The 21,123-nt window shown below is 40.6% G+C and overlaps 1 protein-coding gene across 3 annotated transcripts in view; it reads right to left on the bottom strand.

Annotated features, from left to right (window-relative positions):
- Positions 1-3,288: 3,288 nt before the first annotated feature.
- The window catches only part of tox2.S (TOX high mobility group box family member 2 S homeolog), a 74,456-nt gene continuing 56,621 nt past the window's right edge, over positions 3,289-21,123 (bottom strand). For 2 of the 3 annotated variants that reach the window (XM_018238456.2, XM_041578262.1), the window contains exons 4-9: positions 11,082-11,321; positions 10,648-10,875; positions 10,404-10,484; positions 8,920-9,315; positions 7,897-8,027; positions 3,289-4,277 (exon numbers count right to left, since the gene is read on the bottom strand). In XM_018238456.2, the coding sequence (XP_018093945.1) occupies positions 4,241-4,277; positions 7,897-8,027; positions 8,920-9,315; positions 10,404-10,484; positions 10,648-10,875; positions 11,082-11,321 (1,113 nt within the window). In that variant the 3' untranslated portion in view covers positions 3,289-4,240. The remainder of the gene's footprint in view (positions 4,278-7,896; positions 8,028-8,919; positions 9,316-10,403; positions 10,485-10,647; positions 10,876-11,081; positions 11,322-21,123) is intronic. The other variant, XM_018238457.2, reaches the window with a different exon arrangement.

Raw genomic sequence — 21,123 nt, 5'->3', positions numbered from 1 at the left:
TAGGTTTGTTTTAAATATACGTGAGGGAGGCACCACCACCTTTGCCGCTGCCTTGGCAAGTTGAACATTATTATCTATTCAATAAATATACCAAAACAAATGATTGAGGGTCGTGAGGTCCTGATCTCAACCATAGCTAGTCACCTGTACTAGAAGCTCAATCATGTAGAGGCAACAGATTGTAACTGATTCAGGGGATGGCAGTCCTGTTCTTAAGATACCATTTAATTATGGAGAGTTTAGAGAATTTAATCAATCAGGGATAACTTATTCCTTGAACACTCAATCCCTACCCGGCGCACAAACTCCCAGGGTCCTAAGCGCAATCACTACCAAAGGCTACATTTGTTTCCTTCCTACCTAACGATTTACTCTGAAACTCGACTAAAAATTAGACTACAAAGAGTGGTGGTAAATGGAACATTTTCTAATTGGACCAGTGTTGTTAGTGGAGTACCGCAGGGCTCTGTACTAGGTCCCTTGCTTTTCAACTTGTTTATTAATGACCTGGAGGTGGGCATTGAAAGTACTGTTTCTATTTTTGCAGATGATACTAAATTGTGCAGAACTATAGGTTCCATGCAGGATGCTGCCACTTTGCAAAGTGATCTGTCTAAACTGGAAAACTGGGCAGCAAACTGGAAAATGAGGTTCAATGTTGATAAATGCAAGGTTATGCACTGTGGCAAAAATAATATAAATGCAAGTTATACACTAAATGGCAATGTGTTGGGAGTTTCCTTAAATGAAAAGGATCTAGGGGTCTTTGTAGATAACACGTTGTCTAATTCTGGGCAGTGTCATTCTGTGGCTACTAAAGCAAATAAAGTTCTGTCTTGCATAAAAAAGGGCATTAACTCAAGGAATGAAAACATAATTATGCCTCTTTATAGGTCCCTGGTGAGGCCTCATCTGGAGTATGCAGTGCAGTTTTGGACTCCAGTCCTTAAGAGGGATATAAATGAGCTGGAGAGAGTGCAGAGACTAAGTGCAACTAAACTGGTTAGAGGGATGAAAGATTTAAATTATGAAGGTAGACTGTCAAGATTGGGGTTGTTTTCTCTGGAGGGAACATGATTACACTTTATAAGTATTTTAGAGGACATTATTGAAGCAGACGGTTCTTCACAGTGAGGACAGTGAGGTTGTGGAATGCACTGCCGGGTGATGTTGTGATGCTGATTCAGTTAATGCCTGGATGTGGCTTGGATGATTTCTTGGACAGACATAATATCAAAGGCTATTGTGATACTAAAATCTACAATTAATATAGATATTGGTATATATAGTTTCAGTGGGTGTATATAGGTATGTGAGCTGGGTTTCATTTGGAGGGATTGAATTTGATGGAATTAACTATGTAACTATGTAACTGTGTAACTGTGCAACCATAACTCCTTTCCTTCTTGAAGTCAATTCAAACTTTTATATAAATGTATTGTTTATTTACACATCTCAACCTGATTTCATTGATTGAAAGGAAACCATGAGAGATGTCTGTACTTGGCACGTAACTCTTCCATCACTTACCCCTAGTCCTGACCCTTGACCTCTCACTGCAGGCTCTTCTGATAGCAGTATCACAGTCAATGCACTCTCATGAGTGAGTGAGATCACAGGTAGATAGCCAGCCAGGTTGCCTAGGGTGCCCCCCCCCGCACGCCTGCCTGGCCCTGTTATATAGTGATCCTAACCTTGTTTCGTTGTGAAGTGATGGATTCTGGGGTTGAAGCCCCTCTGCTTTCCAGTGAATCTGTGCACCACCCACTATGGAAAGCAGAGGAATTTGAAGTGCCAGAATTCATCACTTCACAGTGGAGCACAGCATGCTGGTGGTTGTTTCGTCATCTAAGCCAATATATGCAAAAATTCCCCCCTAATTATTCAATTGCAACAAATCTCCTGTTTTATATGAGAGAGATAGTGATGGGCGAATAAATTCGCCAGGCGCGAATTCGCAGCGAATTTTCATGGCGCGTCAGAATAGTCGCACGCATAAAAATTTTGTGCGTCAAAGTTATTCGAATGCCCATTGACTTTAATGTATTTGGACAAATTAAGCACGTGTATAAAAATTGTTGCGGGCGTCGAAAACAACTTTGACGCCCATTGACAATTCGTTTCGTGATTCAGAGAGAGAGATTTTGAAATTCTCCAGAGAGCCATGAATGGCATTTAACCCCTGTTTGTTTTCCTGTGTAAGAACTGCAGATGATTGTTTTCTGCACAGTTTGTCTGTTATCTGTTGTGTAGATGTATGCCTTATAGCCCTATTCAACTTAAATGGCTGTGCCTATGGCTACACAGCGGCTTACTTATGTAAACTATAGTAGTGTTTCTGAAGTACAATACTTACCAGTGCAGGCTAATCGTACTACTACCCATACTACTAAATTACCAGGGATGTCCCGAAAAGGGAGCCCAAGGCTGAGACTCATAGTGGTGGACCTAGTGCTGCCACCTTTTTATATTTTTATTACCAACTGGCTGTGACAAAAGGGGTGGTTTGTGTCAAAGGGGTTCAGTTTTAGGGTATTACTAGCAACTAAACTGCTGGTAAATTTTAATACTGGCCCTGACCTTGTAGGTGTTTCACTGGCTACATGGACCCTGCCATCAAGTACAATGGGGCACATTTTTAAAATGCTTCCTGCATGCACAGCCACACCTAGGCCACAAAGGCCAGGGCGGCAAAATATTACGGGCGGCATGCCACCCAGCTGCTTTCCAGGGGGGGAACAGCTCCCCAACAGCTCCCAAGCACTCCGGTGCTGGCGCACATGCGTGCTCGCAGGGAGAGGAGTATGCGGGCTGGCGCTAGGAACGCACAGCCGGGTCCACTAAATCCGGCGCTGGCCGCACCCCTGATCCACCTGGCCACTTTCCATTTATAACTCCACCCATGATCCACCCAAACCCCACCCACTTTCAGCATGTTCCAACCGATTTGCTGACAACAAATTGTGCTTTGACATTTTGGGGCACTCCACGCCTCCTGATGGCAACCCTGCAAACAAAATGTTTAAACTATTTGGTGTGTTACTGGTCCTTTAAAAGAACCATTACATAAATACCGGAATCAAATTCCCTTTATTCCCTAGCAATAGAAATAGTTCCTATGTGTTTTTAAAAAAATAAAAGCACCACTTATTACATTACCATTACTCCTTTCTTTTAGGTGGAAATAAATGTATTTTCTAGGCAAACTTTTATACTTGAGCAATAAGGTTCCTTGGTACAGTCTGCAGTTAATGCAATACCGATGGAAAGAAATGACACATCTGGAAGTGTTTTTAATGCTTTTATTAAAAAGAAAAGTCAAATAAGCAGTTGTGAAACAAAATTAATATCCCGGCCTGGAGGCGACGGCGGCCGGCCACAAACATTTAAAAAATTTCATGAAATCAGAAATCGGACGTTTTTTTTCTCTCATAAATTAAATCATTGTCGACAATTTAAAATAAGGTGAGATTATTTATGACTGAAAAATAAAATAGCTCCGTCACCGCACGGAGAAAAAAAAATGCTTCTCTTGCTAAAAAAAAAAAATTATTACAAATAAAACCAGAAAATTTGGCAGTATTTTTTTTACACATCCTATGTATAACTAAAAAAATGTGCTACAATTAATATAAAATGCTGTACTAGAAATTAAGCTACTCGGTTCAATTCTATACACAAAAGGAAAAAAAATTGGAAAGATGTTTTTTTTTTTGCACAGTCCTAAATCACATGATAAATCTACTTACAACTATTCAACAAATTATATTTGTCATAATTTTATTTTTTCACGTTTTATTTTTCTGTGATTTTTTTTTGTATATTTTTATTTAAGTATTTTCTCACTTTTTTTTATTATCCCCATTTTTTTTTCAAATGAGGATGAGGGTGTTTTCAAATATACAGTATTAACAGAGGTCTTTACATATTATATGTGCCTGGATGAATGTCAAAAGGCCAAAGCCCCCTCTCTCACTCACAATTCATCTTCAAGCTTCTGTGGCCAATATGGTGGCAAGAAGAGGCGTTGCTTTTGTTCTTATAAAAAGGTTAAGGGGCTTCTTATGTCTTCAAAGATGCTTTCCCAAGCAGAAGTGATTCTCTGGAGCTTCTTGGGAGCCAACAGCTGAAGCCTGTGTGTCTTGTGACCATGCTTTTTTTCTTGGTCTTGGTATCCAGTGCTTTAGACTTTCTGAAATGTCCATTTGTTCAGCCTTCATTAGCAAATACATCGGCGGTTCTAGGTGAGGTAGAGAGACTTGTCCCTTGTGAGAGAACTGGATCGAGAGAAGATTAGAAACCTTTTTAGTCATCCAGGCTACTTTGCAAAGGAAACTTTTAGGGCGGAGACATCCGGTCAGATTCAGGGAGATTAGTCTCCCAGCGACAAATCTGTTCTTCTTCAGGGCGACTAATCTCCACGAACAGCCTCCCCCGACCTTCGCCTGCGGCTAGAATGTAAATTGCCGGCGGGATGGCACTCGGATCGCTTCGTTTTCCGAAGTCGTCCGAAGTTTCCTTGTGAAGCGACTTCGGAAAATGAAGCTCTCCAAGTGTCATTCTAGCAGACGGTTCAGGGAGATTAGTCACCCCAAAGAAGAGGAGATTTGTCGCCGGGCAACTAATCTCCCAGAATCTGACCGCGTGTCTCTGCCCTTAAAGTCTTTTCAAAAGTAAATTAAATTTATATCCTACATATCCTCAACGTTCAAGTCCTACCTGAAGATCCAACTTTTGTAATTCACCTGAAACCTGGAATAACCAAGTGAAGCAATTCAAAACCCTTTGAAATATGTAATATGGGACACTGGGTGATTTTGGCCACCTTGAGTTTTATTAAAGGAATACTATTATGGAAAAATATGTTTTTTTCCAAAACACATCAGTTAATAGTGCTGCTCCAGCAGACTTCTGCACTGAAATCCATTTCTCAAAAGAGCAAACAATTAATTTATATTTAATTTTAAAATCTGACATGGGGCCAGACATATGGTCAGTTTCCCATGTGCCCTCAGTCATGTGACTTGTGCTCTGATAAACTTTCGCCACACTTAACTGTTGTACTCCAAGTTGCAGTAATGCCACCCCCTCCATACCCCCCAGTAGCCTAACAACAGAACAATGGGAAGGTAACAGATAGCAGCTCCCTGATACAAGAACAGCACTCAATAGTAAAAATCCACGTCCCACTGTGACTCCTTCAGTTACATTGAGTTGGAGAAACAATAGCCAGCAGAAAGCAATTCCAAGTGCTGGCTCTTTCTGAAAGCACATGACCATGCAAATTGACCTGAGATGGCTGCCTACACATCAATATTACAACTAAAACAAATACACTTGCTGGTTCAGGAATTCAATTTTACATGGTATAAAGTAAATTATTTGCAGTGTAAAGAGTGTAATTAAGAAATAAAAACTACACCATAAAAATCATGACGGTATCCCTTTTAAAAGACCAGTAACATGAAACATTTTTTAAAAAAATTTGTTCTACATAACAAAAAAAAACACCAAGACACATTTAACTTAAGTTTTAATTAAGAAATAACTTACTGGTTCTCCGCTTGCACTCCTCTTCAGAAATGGCAACAGGGCGACGATCCATCGTACAGCGCTCGATTTATCCTCCCTGCCTTCTATAGGAGATAGCCAGGGAGGAGAAATCGAGTGCCCACGTTGGACCGTCGCCCTGTCGACGTTTCTGAAGAGGAGTGCAAGCAGAGAATCTGTAAGTTATTTCTTAATAAAGACTTTGCGAATTTAAAGTTAAAAGTGTTGTGTTTTGCATGATCCATCGTGCATCGCTCGATTTCTCCTCCCTGCCTTCTATAGGAGATAGCCAAGAGGAGAAATCGAGCGCTGCACATTGGACCATGCCCTGTCACCGTTACTGAAGAGGAGTACAATCGGAGACTCGGGAAGTTATTTCTTAAAAAAGACTGTAGTTAAAAGTGTCTTGTTTTTTTTGATAAGTACAAACTAATTTTTTCTTTTTTTTTATGTTACTGGCCCTTTAAGTACCCCTACTGAAACCACACTATAGACTTTGTCAGGCACCTGCAAGTCAACAGGGAATGTTTTGGGAAGACTTGGTGCCTCATTCTTGGGCTAATTAAAAATAAGGAGGTAAAGTATCCAAATTGCCCCATGTGTCATTGGCCTTAAAAGTGAGCCTCCACCCCAAAACTGATAGCACTCAAGATCAAGAAGGGATTTTTCCCTTTCTAAAGCAAACTGGAGAAGCTTAAGAATGGAGACAAGATGGACAAATAATGAACTTAATAGACCTACTGCAATGATTAAGAACACTAAATAATTATGCACTACAGTAAAACAAACATGTCAATATTATAGGCAATGAAATTCTATGCTGCTGTAGCAGTGAAATAATTTATGATACACAAAAGCTATGGATATCCAGTATTGTACACCTCTGAAAGAGAACTGATGTCATCAGTTCATGATGTCATAAGTGCTTATGTCAGGAGCCACAGAAATCTTTGTACCCACTTGTAAAGAAAATTGGAAGCCAACAAGGAGTTAGAGGACTTGTATGAAACTATTTTGTGGAAATGTAATATGTTTCATTAGCACAAAAAATGTTCACAAAAATGTTTAGATTTTGACTGATTTCAGACCTCAACAACTTCCTTGAAAAGTTTGCCAACAATTGATTTTTGCAGTGTGCAGTGTATGTAATAAAATTTCGCAGTCGCAAAGCATTTTTATTTTGTGACAAAATATTTAACAAAACTACAGAGCTGGTGTTAAGGTTAACTTTTGTTAGCAAAAATTAGTGATGTAATATTCACCAGCGAATGATTTTGCATCGTGAGGAGAGCTAGACATTTGCAGAAATGCATTTTAAGCAACGCTTGCGATTTTAACTACATAACACTTTTGATTTCTGGACTTTTGATTTTGTAAAGTCATGTGACCAAGTTTGACTAACAGCCTTATCATTTCCAGTAGGGGATACATATGATCCTTTATAATACATGAGTGATACTCAAGAGTTCCCTGTATAACTCAGCCTGCAGCCTTGTGCCTTAATATGGTCACAGAACCCCTCAGTGACTTCTAATATCCTTATAATTTACAGTAGGGGGTACATTATCCCTTATAATACATGAGTGATACTCAAGAGTTCCCTGTATAACTCAGCCTGCAGCCTTGTGCCTTAATATGGTCACAGAACCCCTCAGTGACTTCTACTATCCTTATAATACACAAAAGCTATAAATATCTTGTAAATTATATCCTTATAAACGGTGAGTTCTGGTGTCATCAGTTATAAACAGTGGGGGTCATTTATCAACACTGGGCAAATTTGCCCATGGGCAGTAACCCATGGCAACCAATCAGATTGCTGCATTCATTGTTCTCCTTGCATCTGGCTTCAAAAAGCTAATCACTGATTGGTTGCTATAGGTAACTGCCCGTGGGCAAATTTGCCCAGTGTTGATAAATGAGCTCCAGTGAGTTCTGATGTCATTTCTGTCACATGACTCACTTAAAGTTGTGTATTATAATAAATAAAGTACCCCCAGTTGCAAAATATGAGGATATTAGAAGTTACCTCGGAGTTCCATGACCTGTATAAAAACACTCGGCCTTCAGCCTCGTGTTTTTATATAGTCATGAAACTCCTCGGTAACTTATAATATCCTTATATTTTACAAGAGGGGGTACTTTATTCACTATATAATATACAGTAGGGGTACAATATCCCTTATAATAAAGGAGTGATAATCACAGTTCCCTGTATGACTCAGCCTTGTAGCCTTGTGCCTTTATATGGTCACAGAACCCCTTATAATATCCTTAGAAGAGAGTTACATTACAGTAGTTAATATATTTATAAATATTGTTCTATAGAAAAAGATGGACACTTACCTGCAGGGATTGATCCCGCACTCTCTGTTGGGAAATTCATTCTCCCACTCTGGGTTCCCAGGTGGGTTGGAGGATGTTGGGGATCGAGGGCCTACGCTGCTCTGAAATTCAGATGGGAGATGGGAAAAGTCCTGTGGGTCAATGAGAAAACTATTTGAGTTTGGAGAAAAAACAAAAAAAGTGAGAGAGGCTGGGAGGATTGAGAAAAAGGATGATTCAAGAGGGCAGTGTGAGGCAAGGACAAAGGAATGCTGTATACATAATTCTGCTGGATATATGGTGCTTGTATTCACATACTCTCTAGAACAGGGGTCCCCAACCTTTTTTACCCGTGAGCCACATTCAAATGTAAAAAGAGTTGGGGAGCAACACAAACATGAAAAAGTACCTTGGGGTGCCAAATACGGGCTTTGATTGGGTATTGGTAGCCCTATGTGGACTGGCAGCCTACAAGAGGCTCTACTTGGCATTATACTTGACATTTTTATGCAATAAAACTTGCTTCCAAGCCTGGAATTCAGAAATAAGCCCCTGCTTTGAGGACACTGAGAGCAACATCCAAGGGGTTGGGGAGCAACATGTTGCGCAAGAGCTACTGGTTGGGGATCACTGCTCTAGAATATATATTAAGTGGACATTTAGCAAGAAAGACCAACCAGCCAAGTGGAATAAACCATTAGCTGTCCCACATAAACAGGACAAGATTATCATGGTATTTGTTTTATTCTTTTGTTCTTTTTACACAATCAAACACAATTATCACTAATTAAGTGGGGTTTATAAGAAGTAATATATATATATATATATATATATGACCCCCTTACATACACTGTAGGTGTGTTTGACTTCATTGATTGCTCTGTCATAGCCCCATGTGGCTAACTATTGGTGTCTGAACCATAAGTCTGTAATTGGCCGCGCTTTTCCTTGGAAAGTGAATGGATGAAGAGGGGCTTATGTTTTATATAATATGATAACAGGACATGGTTACAGGAGGAAAGGTCAGAAGAAACCAGCACTTACCTGTTGGCCTGTGGGAGAGGAGCTCATGGGTGACTGCAGTGCCATGGAAGGTGACATGATGGGAGGCTGTGGTACTTGCTGCATGTTGAGGGACTGATTGAGAAGAGAGCTTGAAGGGTGGCGCAGATGCTGGTGAAGGGGAGGGCTAATTTGGAAAGGGGGTGGTGGGGAGGCACTGATGCTGGGCAACATGGATTTGGCATTGAGGGTCCGGGAGAGGCCAGAATGGGGGTGTCCACGGTAGCTCTGAAGGTCTGTTGGTGACAAGAATGAGGCAAGACCAGGGTAGGGGGAGGAGGATTGTGGGGGAAGATTGTACATAGATTGCTTTGGGAGGATCATTTTGGAGGCCTGGCTTTGCTGTGAGTTCTGTGTCTCTCCTTGTTCGCTGTAGCTCTGTTGAAAGAAATAATATTGTATCTGTGAATGGTCTCTACACTACAGCATCAGCCAAGAATATCCTATAAATTATATCCTTAGAAACGGCTCTTAGTGATGTCATCAGTTATAAACGGAGCTTAGTGATGTAATTTTTGTCACATGACTCACTATAACTTAATAAATAAAGTACCCCTTGCTGGAAAATATGAGTATATTAGAAGTAACCTCGTGGGTTCCATGCCCTGTATAAAAGCACTCTTTTACAATAAGGGGTACTATATATATATGTATGTATATATATATATATATATATATATATATATATATATATATATATATATATATATATATATATGTATATATATATATACACACACACACACACATAGATGGGTGGGCCAGGGTAGATATATAAATAAATAGACGTAGGCCACTACGTCTTGTAGCATCTATAAAGGTATAACTACAATTGTAGGTTTAACATGCCCCCTATAATGATAACTTTACTTTCTTCCAATCTCATGCTTATCCTCCCAAAACCTCAATGTTTTTTTTTCTTCTTCTTATGTAAAACCCTCAACAGAACACTGTTACAACATGTAACATTAACCCAATGTTTATCCATAAATGTCTGGATAAATGGCCCTACATGATCTTGGCTTATTATTTTTGCTCGGTATAGCTATCAGCAGTAAGGCTGTATCAGCTGGATATATCAGGACCTGGATGAGTGAAAAGCCTCATTCCTAGGTACAGAAATATAAGTAATTTATTCTACTCTGGGCTTGGTCACTGTAATAAATGCAGAGAAGGAGCATCTGCAAAGGACTCACCAAGGCAGTGGTACCAATAATTATGTCTCTTGCCAGTACCCACCTTGTGATCTGTGATTACTACCTTTCCTATTTTAAAGGGCATGCTACAATATTACCTACATACTATCCATATCTTGCTTCTTTTAACCAGACATCAATGAAAGAATCACATAGTCCTGTCTTTCCCATGTAGATAGAATGATGGTTATACTGTGCCCTATAACTTGCTGCTATTTACAAGTTTCTATCCCTTAGGATGGGCATGGATATGATATTGGAATTAGTTACCTTAGAAACGAGGCTGGCTCTGTATGCTGCAAGGGCCTTCAGATATTCCTTCTTGGCTGCCTCAGTCTTCCTTTTATAGGCCTAAAGTAGACATGGAGGTATGATCAGATTGAGTATACTCCCAGTATGAGAGGATAGTAGATAGTAGAAAGGATCTGTAGATTTTAAACTCCTATTTAATACAATATTGTTGAATGCAACCAGTGACAACACAAATGGACACAAAACAAAGATGACTGCCCACCTGCTTTTGCTCTTCGCCTAGGCTATCCCACATGGACGCCACGATTTTAGAAACATCGCCAAACGTAGCATTTGGATTCTGTCCTTTAATGGCAGCCTGGGTGTCTCTAAAAAACAGGGCATACGCAGAAACAGGTTTCTGGGGCTCATTGGGGTCTTTCTTCTTCTTTTTCTTCTGACTCTTGGGTTTTTTACCTAGATCATTTGAAGGTCGTTTCTCTCCTGCACCCTGGAGGCAAGAAGAATCTTTTTAAAGGGAAGAATAGACAAAGCTGTATACATACTCATATGTACTGATTCTTGATACTTGTGATAATGAATACAATAAACCTCCAGAAGGAAATTATTAAATAGAATGATCAGAAAAGAGAACACACTTAAGGAAACTTAAGGTATAATTATGTATTACATGTATTAGGCTCTGAGTGTATCTACCTTATAATGAGACTCAATCTCTTCCTCCTGGGTGGAACTAGAAGGTGAGGGCGTAGCTGATTTGCTGCCTGGCGGAGAAGGGGATCCATGAGTGACTGCACTCCTCATTCCCATCTGTGATACCATCTGTGATTGGCTGAGGCCACTCATATGACTGGGCAACATTCCAGAGCGGTTTAGCAGAGAAACCTGATGATTGGGATCATATGATGATCCTTCTGAGTGCACCAGCTCCTGAATCTGAAAGAAGAAAATGCTGTGCATGAGATATAGGGCATAGAGGTAGAAAAACACAAATCTAACAGGTACAGGTATAGGATCGGTTATCTGGAAACCCATTATCCAGAAAGCACTGAATTACGGAAAGGGTGTCTCCCATAGACTCCATTATAATCAAATAAACTAAAGTTGAAAAAGTGATTTCCTTTTTTTCACTGTAATAATAGAACAGTACCATGTACTTCATTCAAACTAAGATATAATAAATCCTGATTGAAAGCAAAACCAGCCTATTGGGTTTATTCAATGTTTACATGATTTTCTAGTAGACTTGAAATATGAAGATCCAAATTACTGAAAGACTCGTTATCAGGAAAGCCCCAGGTCCCGAGCATTCTGGATAACAGGTCCCATACCTGTATCTGTTACATCAAAATCCAGCCACTGCCTTTTTGCATTCATGATTTAGCAAGTTTATACTCCCATTGTACATTTCTATCTTGTGTATGGGGGATGGATATAAAGGTTTATCCTGGGCAATATAAGGGCAATCAGCTACAAATTGGGGGGGGGTCTGAATTATTGGAATGGACCTTAACCTTAAGACCAGTGTGGGTGAGATTTCTGGAGAACACCTACTTGGCTCTCCTAGATACGCATGGAAGCCCAGCTTGAGGGAAATCATGACCAAATGGCTGTTACGCCAATGTTTTCCAATATCCGCACCTTGTTATGAACTAAGGAGGTCCCTGACCAAAGGTTGGAACTGCAAGGGAGGTTTAAACTGAAAAAGAATAACAACCACTGCTATAGAGGGAATATAATAATGTAATATGGAAGGGAGAAACCAGTAAAAGTTAATGTCATCCCAACATCGCATTGTCGGCCTCTGGTTCTCATTTCTGCCTACATCTCAGCTCAAGCCTAGATCAGAAACCCATGTTACTGGAGCTCTACACATGCCAAAACCATCTTTTCCAAATCTCTCCCTTAAACACCACTACCAAACCACTCCACCATAGTCTTATGAGATCAACTTTTCTTTTAGCTTTCCTTTTACTCAGTAGAAGAAAAACATTCCTGGAATCAAATATAATTTCTGAAGCCCAGTATAATTAATCTCTTTTTTTTGGGGGGGGGGGGGTTGAGGTTAAAGAAAAAGAAATTTATTTTAAACGAAGTAAAATGTAAACTCCCACCTGTCGGTTATTATTCTGCACTGATAGGCATAATCATCATCATCATCTATGGCTGTGATACTCCTCCAATGAAACTGTTTATTAATCATTTCCATTTATTCACCATGTTTCTTAATGTCCCCTTGTAAAATAACTTAGTGTGTCTTTTTAAAATCCCTCTGAAAGGCGATTCCAACAGCTCATTTTCTTTGACTGAAAATAATAGTCACTTTGCACCCGCTGTCTCCCATTGTAATTAGAATGTTCCGCCTTAATTTGAAACTTGTACGGATGGGTGCCCCTGTCATTTTGTACAATAATTAATTTAAAGTGAGCTGGGTAGCCGGTAACTGCACATTATAGATGTCTGCATTTTAGTATTCAGGATTAGTTCTATTTATTAATAAATATGGCAGCTGCCATATTGTTTTCGGTCAAGATCATGGATGGTGGCCTGTGGCACATTTCGAAGGTTGACAAGCACCCAACAAAACTGTTACAAGTCTTGCCTCTTCTCCTCCACCCCCACCCTGCTCACACTAATAACCAGGGCTCACCGTACATCAGCTAAGACCTGACCAAGTCTCAGTTAGGCTTGCATTAGAAATTAAAACTATAAAGTCCATTTACAAGGTGATTTTGATAGAACAGCTCAGACGCTGTGCCTATTTCTCAATAAAACCAAGGTCTTTAATTGCCAATTAATGACTCATTAGCAGCCTGACTGAACCACAAAATGAGGTGATGTGAGGGAAAGCATGTGGCACATGACTGATTAGAGTTGTTAATAGCATTGGGTCCTGGAATATTATTGATTATTATAGCTTACGGAAGAAGCTATGGGAGCGGGGTTCCACGGCATTAATAAAGCAGAAGAAGTAATTATTATGGAGCAGGGACAATGATCCTCTGCCTAACCTGCCTTGGAAAAGGCTTTAGTTCAACCAATCACAGCCAGTGATACTACAGTTATTAATGTTAATGTTAGGCCTGTGGAACAGAGGGTAATGTGACTGGTACCCTGTAGTGGGAAAAACCCTGCTTGCCATGGCAGGGCACACATTTGGCACATTCGGGTGCTTGCGTTGGTAGAACACAGTTAGTATAGCAACTAAGGTTGCCACCTTTTCTGGAAAAAAATACCGGCCTTCCTATATACATTCGGATCAACCATCATTTTTACAGGTCAGGCCAGTAAAATACCGGCCACGTGGCAACCCTAATAGCAACTCATTTTAGACATTTTGACCTCATTGTTTTCCCAACCTGAGCACAGTATAGGTAAGAATGTCCGATATGCCTTCTGTGTGGAAAGTGGTCAACTGGACAAATTTTCCACTAATGGCCAACCCTAACCCACCAACCCACAACCTGGACTCAACCTGGACCTTCGTGCCACCATGAATTATAAATCTGCACCCATCTCTTACATCACCTGAGGGTGGGCTTGTGGTTATAATTTGTAGACTGTGGGCAGAGAGGGTTGGGATATGGGGCGGGGGAGGACATAGAAGGTGTGGTGGGGGTGTTAGGTCTGCCACCTGCTTGCAACCCACTGGAGGAAGAATACATTGGCTAGATAAGGAGAACAGACTGGCAATCTGTAGATTCTGTCAAATGCTGCTGTAAGATGCCATGGACACTATTCATTGGGCTGGTCAGGGGCTGTGTGGATCCCTGTGCACTTGAAATCCTAGGGCCAATTTTGAATCCCAGTCTGTAGTTACCTTTATTGACAATACTCTATGTATCTGAATGTTTGTCAAAATCTCAGTGATCTCCCCTGTATTCATCCAAATTCACTTATCTTCATAAAACTGGGGCCCAAGCCATAACGCATTCCCTGGCGCAGAGATTCCTTTGCGTGGAACGGATGTGTCTCTCTCTGAGCAGAGTAATAGCTTCTCACACACAGGTGCCCAGCTGCTATTGTTAAACCAGCAAGAATTTAATTGAAACAAACGACCATAATAATGGTACATTATCTCCGTAGGCTGGAAGCCATAACAGTTTTAATTATTGAGTTAAGAGTCAAACTAATTTATTCGTTAAAATAACAGATGCAGCTTTACTTGCTCTGATCGGCTTATTAGAAAAAGAAATATCAGGGGAACCGCGGGGCACGACTGCGAGATTTAATGATGTGGTGATCTCTTTAGAAGTGCCTGTGGATGGTTGGATATGGTGGATTGTTTGGGTTGTGGGGTAGGGTTATACTGGGAATATGACCCCCTTTCTACTATTCAAATAGTAGAAGTTAAAGGGAGGGTTATATATGGAGCAATAGGAGGAGTTATAGGGAGTTTTAAATGGAGCAATGGGAGGAGTTATAGGGAGGGTTATATGGAGCAATAGGAGGAGTTATAGGGAGGGTTATATGGAGCAATAGGAGGAGTTATAGGGAGGGTTATATGGAGCAATAGGAGGAGTTATAGGGAGGGTTATATGGAGCAATAGGAGGAGTTATAGGGAGGGTTATATGGAGCAATAGGAGGAGTTATAGGGAGGGTTATATAGAGCAATAGAAGAAGTTATAGAGAGGGATATATGGAGCAATAGGAGGAGTTATGGGGAGGGTTATATGGAGCAATAGGAAGAGTTATAGGAGGGTTATATGGAGCAATAAGAGGAGTTATAGGGAGGGTTATATGGAGCAATAGGAAGAGTTATAGGAGGGTTATATGGAGCAATAAGAGGAGTTATAGGGAGGGTTATATCATACCTCCCAACATTTTGGAAACAGAAAAAGGGACAAAAGGATTTGCCGCACGTGAGTGTGGTGACAATTTTTTGACCACGCCCATTTTGTGGCCACACCCCCTAATAAACATGTTAATTTTACAAAATTTAGCAGGTTATGAAAGTTTTAACACATTTCTGTGGTTTTTATGTGTTATTACAGTTTTGGAATGGAAAAAATGCACAAAAATAAAAAAGTACGAGTGACTGAAGGCTGTCTATAAACCATAGACAAGTAAATAAGTAGTTAAAGAGAGAACAGACAGGCTGACTGATAGAGATATACAGTATAGTGAATGATAAGCGCTACATGGAAACAGATAAATAGATGACAGATAGAAGGACAGATAGACGAATGGCTTGCCACTGACACCCTGTCTCTCTCTCATACAGTAGCACGAGACAAAGGAAATACAAACAAGGTCACAGACAGCTGACGGGAATCCCAGCGGCTGGGCCTTTGGTCAGTGTATTTATCAGCAGCATTACTCCCATTGTCAGTGATTAAAGTGAAGTAATTGCGCCGGTGAAGAGCAGAGCCGGATCACGAAGGGCTCTATTAATTACAGTGACATCCCAACCCCTAGCAGGGAAATCAGCAATGAATTTACCAGTAACAATTGCTGCCAAGATTCCACTGGACACACTGCAAATAAGAGGATTCTATGACTGTGATGCAGAGCGGTGTATTGTTTTTTCTTGCACGCAACACAAAACATGTTAGACTTAGGACATGTAGACATATATAAAAATATTAAGTGCCTGTTCATGTTTGGGGCTTGGCAGGGTTGCCAGGTCTAATTTTCCAAACCAACCAAAGTCAGCTACAAAACCAGACCAAAACTAGCCAAGAGGCTTAAAAAAGTAGTGCAAAAATAGCACATGTGCAGTGAAAAAATAAATCAATATATATGAAAATATACCTTTTTCAAATTTTCCCATGAAGCAAAATGGGACAGATTCACCCATCACCAGGGGCGTAACTACAGAGGGGGGCCCTGGAGGTATAGGGGCCACATAAGGACCCAATACATATACAATTTCAATAAATATTGGTAAAACATTTTGGTGGCCAGCAGATTTTTGCCCTAAAATTGTCTGAAATTTGAGCATGCTTAAGAGTGATGAGAGACTGGGGTACAGAGCCTAAAATCTGGTAACTTCTGACTTCTACACAAGTCAGTCTCATTGCATGCTGGGTATTGTAGTCTTACATTAAACTTGGCAGTCTGAAAATTGTTAAAAAAAAACTACATTACCCAACATGCATTGGGAGATGCAGGCTGGGCACATTCGGGCAAGAAAAACACTTTGGCTGGTTTCCAACATACAAACCAGCCAAAGGCCCAAAAAGTAGCCTAGTAACCCGCCTGGGCTTTAAATTAGTAACTCAATTTGACTAGAACACCGCCAACCTGGCAACCCTGCTTGGCACTGAAAACCCCTGTATTTATACTGGTGAGCTCTGGCAATGGGGCAAGAATTTGATGAGTGCAAACTAGGTAAATGTTTACATGACATTAATTCAAGGTTTTTATAATACAATCCCCCTTCTCCAATAGGCAGGAACAACATGCCTTCCCTGAACAGGATGATGAAGAAGAGTAACTTACAATGAAAGCTAATTATTCAAATTTTGTGTTGTGGTTATTGTGTCAAACCTTCATTATACAAGCAATAAGGTACACTACATAATAACGACACCCCATAGATCACCGCATCAAAGGAAATGGAAGCCGGTGCCATCACCGCAAGATCTAAACACAGAATTAGAGCTTGGTTTTGTCTACTGGTGGTGACAACTTGTGAGGTTGAACGAGATAAAGTCGAGATAGAGGGTGTGATTTGTAAACACTGGGCTATGCTATATAAATGTACACTTGAAAGGGAAGGGGATATATATGGAATATATACAAAAATACAACCAATAACCATTGCAAGAGGTAAAGAGGGTCAAAGTTTCTTACTTGCCATGGGGCAAGTACCTGGGCAAGTCGGCATATGCTGGCTTTTTCTCTTTGTGTAGAAAGGATACAGTAATCAGAGTCAATCCAAAATTGGAATGTATCCAAGGCAAGCCTAGCCATCATCCATTCCCTGCTCCACCTTCTCCTGCCTCACTACATCCCATTCGCCTGCTTTCTGATCCTCATGTGCAGGGCTAGAATTAGAGAAGGAAGCAGAGCTACGTGCATAGGGTTTAAGCCAGTCTCAAACTGGGGAGCCAGGGCCAACCAGAAAACCTTAGACCATAGGCCCACTTTCAAACTTTGTTCTTCTCTCCATGTTTTATTTGTAGAAAATAATAAGATCTAAAAGAATGTACTAGTCAGAAAGTAAGCAGTAACCTCTGGTCTGGATCTTGGGTTGGCTTTCCTTCCACAAGTCTACTGTATGCTGGGGATTCAGGGTTCAGTTTACAGCACACTCTTTGGAAGTACATGGTGTGATGATGGATGGTTGGAAGGGAGGCGTTGGGGAGGATGGCCTCTGTGGCAGGAGAGGTGGGCCCCAGTCATCCCAGTCTGATACACTCACCTACAGTGCTAACTATAGAGGAAGCAGACCCTACGGCTGCAAGGGGGGGCAGGAAGTATAGGGGCCCCATGAGGTTTTAATTAATGAAACTTTTCAACATATATATTGGTAAAACAGGGCAACCTCTATATATGTTGAAGGTCCTAAAATAAATTTGCTGTGAGGCCCAGTAACATCTAGTTACTCCACTGCTCATCTAGGGGAAGAATGTGCCATGAGCATATTAACACAAACGCCATTTCTCCTTTTCATCCTGATTTAATTTTTCTCACGTAACTAATTCTTGACTCTCAAGCAATATATATTTAATAAAAGCCGCTCTATAAATGTCTTCATATAAAGAAAGAAATACGTTTGTGCCATTCCTATACTATGTGTTTATAACACTGTGCTGCTATACCTGCTCTCTTTGAATTTTTCATACGTTTTTCCATGGATATTTTATCTTGCATCTGAGCTTGCACTTGTATTGTGTTCAGTGCTACTCCACATTGGGGACAGATTTGTGGATGCTTAGCTTGAGTTCCTTTGCAAATTATAAATGTGCTTTGGCTTTTTGTTAACAACATAACATCATGAAACCAGACTTCAAGGGTTCCCAATTATTTATAGAAAGTGAAATTAAATTCGACTTTAGTACAGTTTGATGGTTTTGGCAGAATAGCATTGTCTGTTTATAAAGGAGCAAGACTTGTCTGTATTGATGGAAATGAAATAGACGTTGACATTGGAAAGAAAATTAAATGAAAACGGTTAAATGATGTTGAAGTCCTGTTTCTTCATTCCATTTCAATACCTTTTTCCTATTTGTACGGCTAGCTGGTGCTTATTGATCAGATGTTTGCTCATTGCCAAAAATTAGCTTCTACTTAGCAACAGGCATGGAGGGTATATACGTAGATATATTGTCAGGGATGTCAGATGGTCAATATTTCTTGATATTGTAGTAATTGTAATTGGACAGGGTACCACAAACACTGTTTATCCACCATCATCCCTACCATGTGTTGCATATTCCCAGCATGTTCCATGGCCCCACCCCAGTAGTTATGACATTGACCTGCCTAATCCCTGATCCAACAGATAATCATAGTACATAGATATAGGCATGATGAGGGGGTGCTAGGACCCAAGGCACATAGACCTTTCTACCTCTGCTCTATATGGTTAAATCAATTTGCAAGTGATCATCTGAACTGTGCAAGTGGGTGAGGAAAAGGTGGTTCCGAGTGATGAACAACTGGCACAGAGGGGATGTAGTGTAGAAAGGAGATTCCAGCAGGAAGAGAGAGCCAGGAGAGTGCTAGAAGACACAGAGGCCTGGGGCATAATTACTGCTTGGGCGGCTCTGATGCAGGCAGCTTTACTAATGGGGACCAACATTTTGGAATGTTGGATTCAAATTATATTCCAATCATCAATAAAAATCTTTCAAAGAAAATTGCGACAAATATTTTTTTCCTGTCCGTATGCAGGTAACTGTGGCCTCTCGGGCAGACTGTTTTTTTTTCCTATGACTGACGGTTTGTTCAGTGGACACATGGACCAACATGGACTGAAGATGCATCTTGCAGCAACGACTGCTTGCATACATTTCCAGAGCTGGGATTTTGACAGGAATGCATAATGTGATGGATTGCTCTGCCCAGCATACACGTATATACGTTCAGAAGAAACAGAACCCGACCTGCATTAGTCATTGCACTTCGGTTGTTGAATTTTCACAAAAACCAAAGTAGTGGCACAGAAAAAAAAAGTCCTGTTCTTTCCATACTCTGATCCTGCCTCTGTGATGTTCTTGTTTTGAAGAGAGAACAATTTGTATTCTCCGTAGGAAAGGTTTCAGCCTAATTACCTGACTCTGTAGCAACTACAAATTTGGCAGCCTTTCAAACACACGCCAAGTGATATTTTAATTACCCGATTAATATATCCACATACTGTTCTGTACAGTCAACCTCTTCACTGGCATTAGACAAATGCCTTATTTAATGAACTGACACATGTGAGAAGGGAAGCCACAATTGTCTTACCCAGCTCTGGTATTGCGTGTGTCTCCAGGGCTCCACCTGGGTTTTAAACACCCTTGGATGGCGAGGCCTCGTGTTTATTTAGTAGGCGTAAAAATACAACATTCGCAAGTGCTGTCTGAGTATTCCTGGCGTTTGTCAGAGCTCTTTCAATTAATTAAGAGGCGAGGAGACTATTAGTACCCACATGTGCAGGAAGCATGTGTAGGATATACAGATATCAGCAAGGTCACCGATTATGGGGTTGATATCAGGGTGTTTTGTAGCTTCACAGGTTAGGGTGAAAATGCTCAAAATGGCCCCCATTCCCCATGGTGCAAGTATCACTCGAAAATGTTGACTAGTACATATTACTGAAACAAGATAGAGCGATCGCACACCCACAACAGTCCTTGGCGATTGTAGCTTGGTGCTCAGTATGAGAGGACACGGCAGCCTCCAAAATGTATCAGGAAAAGGAAATACTGGCACACAGAGCGTTTGCAGCAGGTAAACCAAGGTTTACCTGCTGCAAACGCTCTGTGTGCCAGTATTTCCTTTTCCTGACTAGTACATATTCACATAACAATTGCCTGTCAATAAAATTTACCAATACTGCCATTCCAACTGAATAGAGGTGATTTTAAGCCTTTTGTCGAAGGATCTACAAAACTCTTAATAACCCTTTGTTTGCCATTGCCCTAAGGCAGAAACATATAGATAATTAAATAGGAGTAGCCCGTTGGTCCTATAATGGCTGCTCAAATTCAATAGAAAATCTGTGCACTTGGGTTGTTAACGACAAAGTACCCTTGGGATCCCTTGGCTTGACCCCTTAAACCTACAATGTTCTTAAATGTTTCAACTGTACCAGCCATAGCCATGGAGCAATAGTGTACATCTAGAGAAAACCAGCCAGACATAAAGACAAACACATTGGGGGTTATGTAATAAAAGGCACTAAGTTTGCCCAGGAGTAGTAACCCAGACCAACCAATCAGCAGGTAGAATTTCACGGGTCACATGTTGTAAAGCAAGCATCTTATTGGTTGCTATGGGTTACTGCCCTTGGGCAAACTTAGGGCCATTTATTACATATGGGGGAAAGGCTAGAAGGTACAGAGAGAAACCATATATATGTTCTGGGTATGGTTAAATCATGTTTATATGTATAGCCAAAACACATACTAGTGCAAAAATTGAGTAATATGATCTCTTCTTATTCTTGATTTCTGGCTAGTTGAACAATCATGGGCACCTTAGGAAAAGATCACTGGAAGGAAACAGGGCTAGGCTTTTTGGGAAGTTCCAGATCAAATTTCCAGAACCAACCAGACTTATGGAAATGTCACTTTGAAT

This window comes from Xenopus laevis, chromosome 9_10S (assembly GCF_017654675.1).
Source record: "Xenopus laevis strain J_2021 chromosome 9_10S, Xenopus_laevis_v10.1, whole genome shotgun sequence".
Classification (NCBI taxonomy): Eukaryota; Metazoa; Chordata; class Amphibia; order Anura; family Pipidae; genus Xenopus; species Xenopus laevis.
The sequence above is the reverse complement of the archived record's forward strand: the minus strand, read 5'-3'. Positions and strand labels throughout refer to the sequence as shown.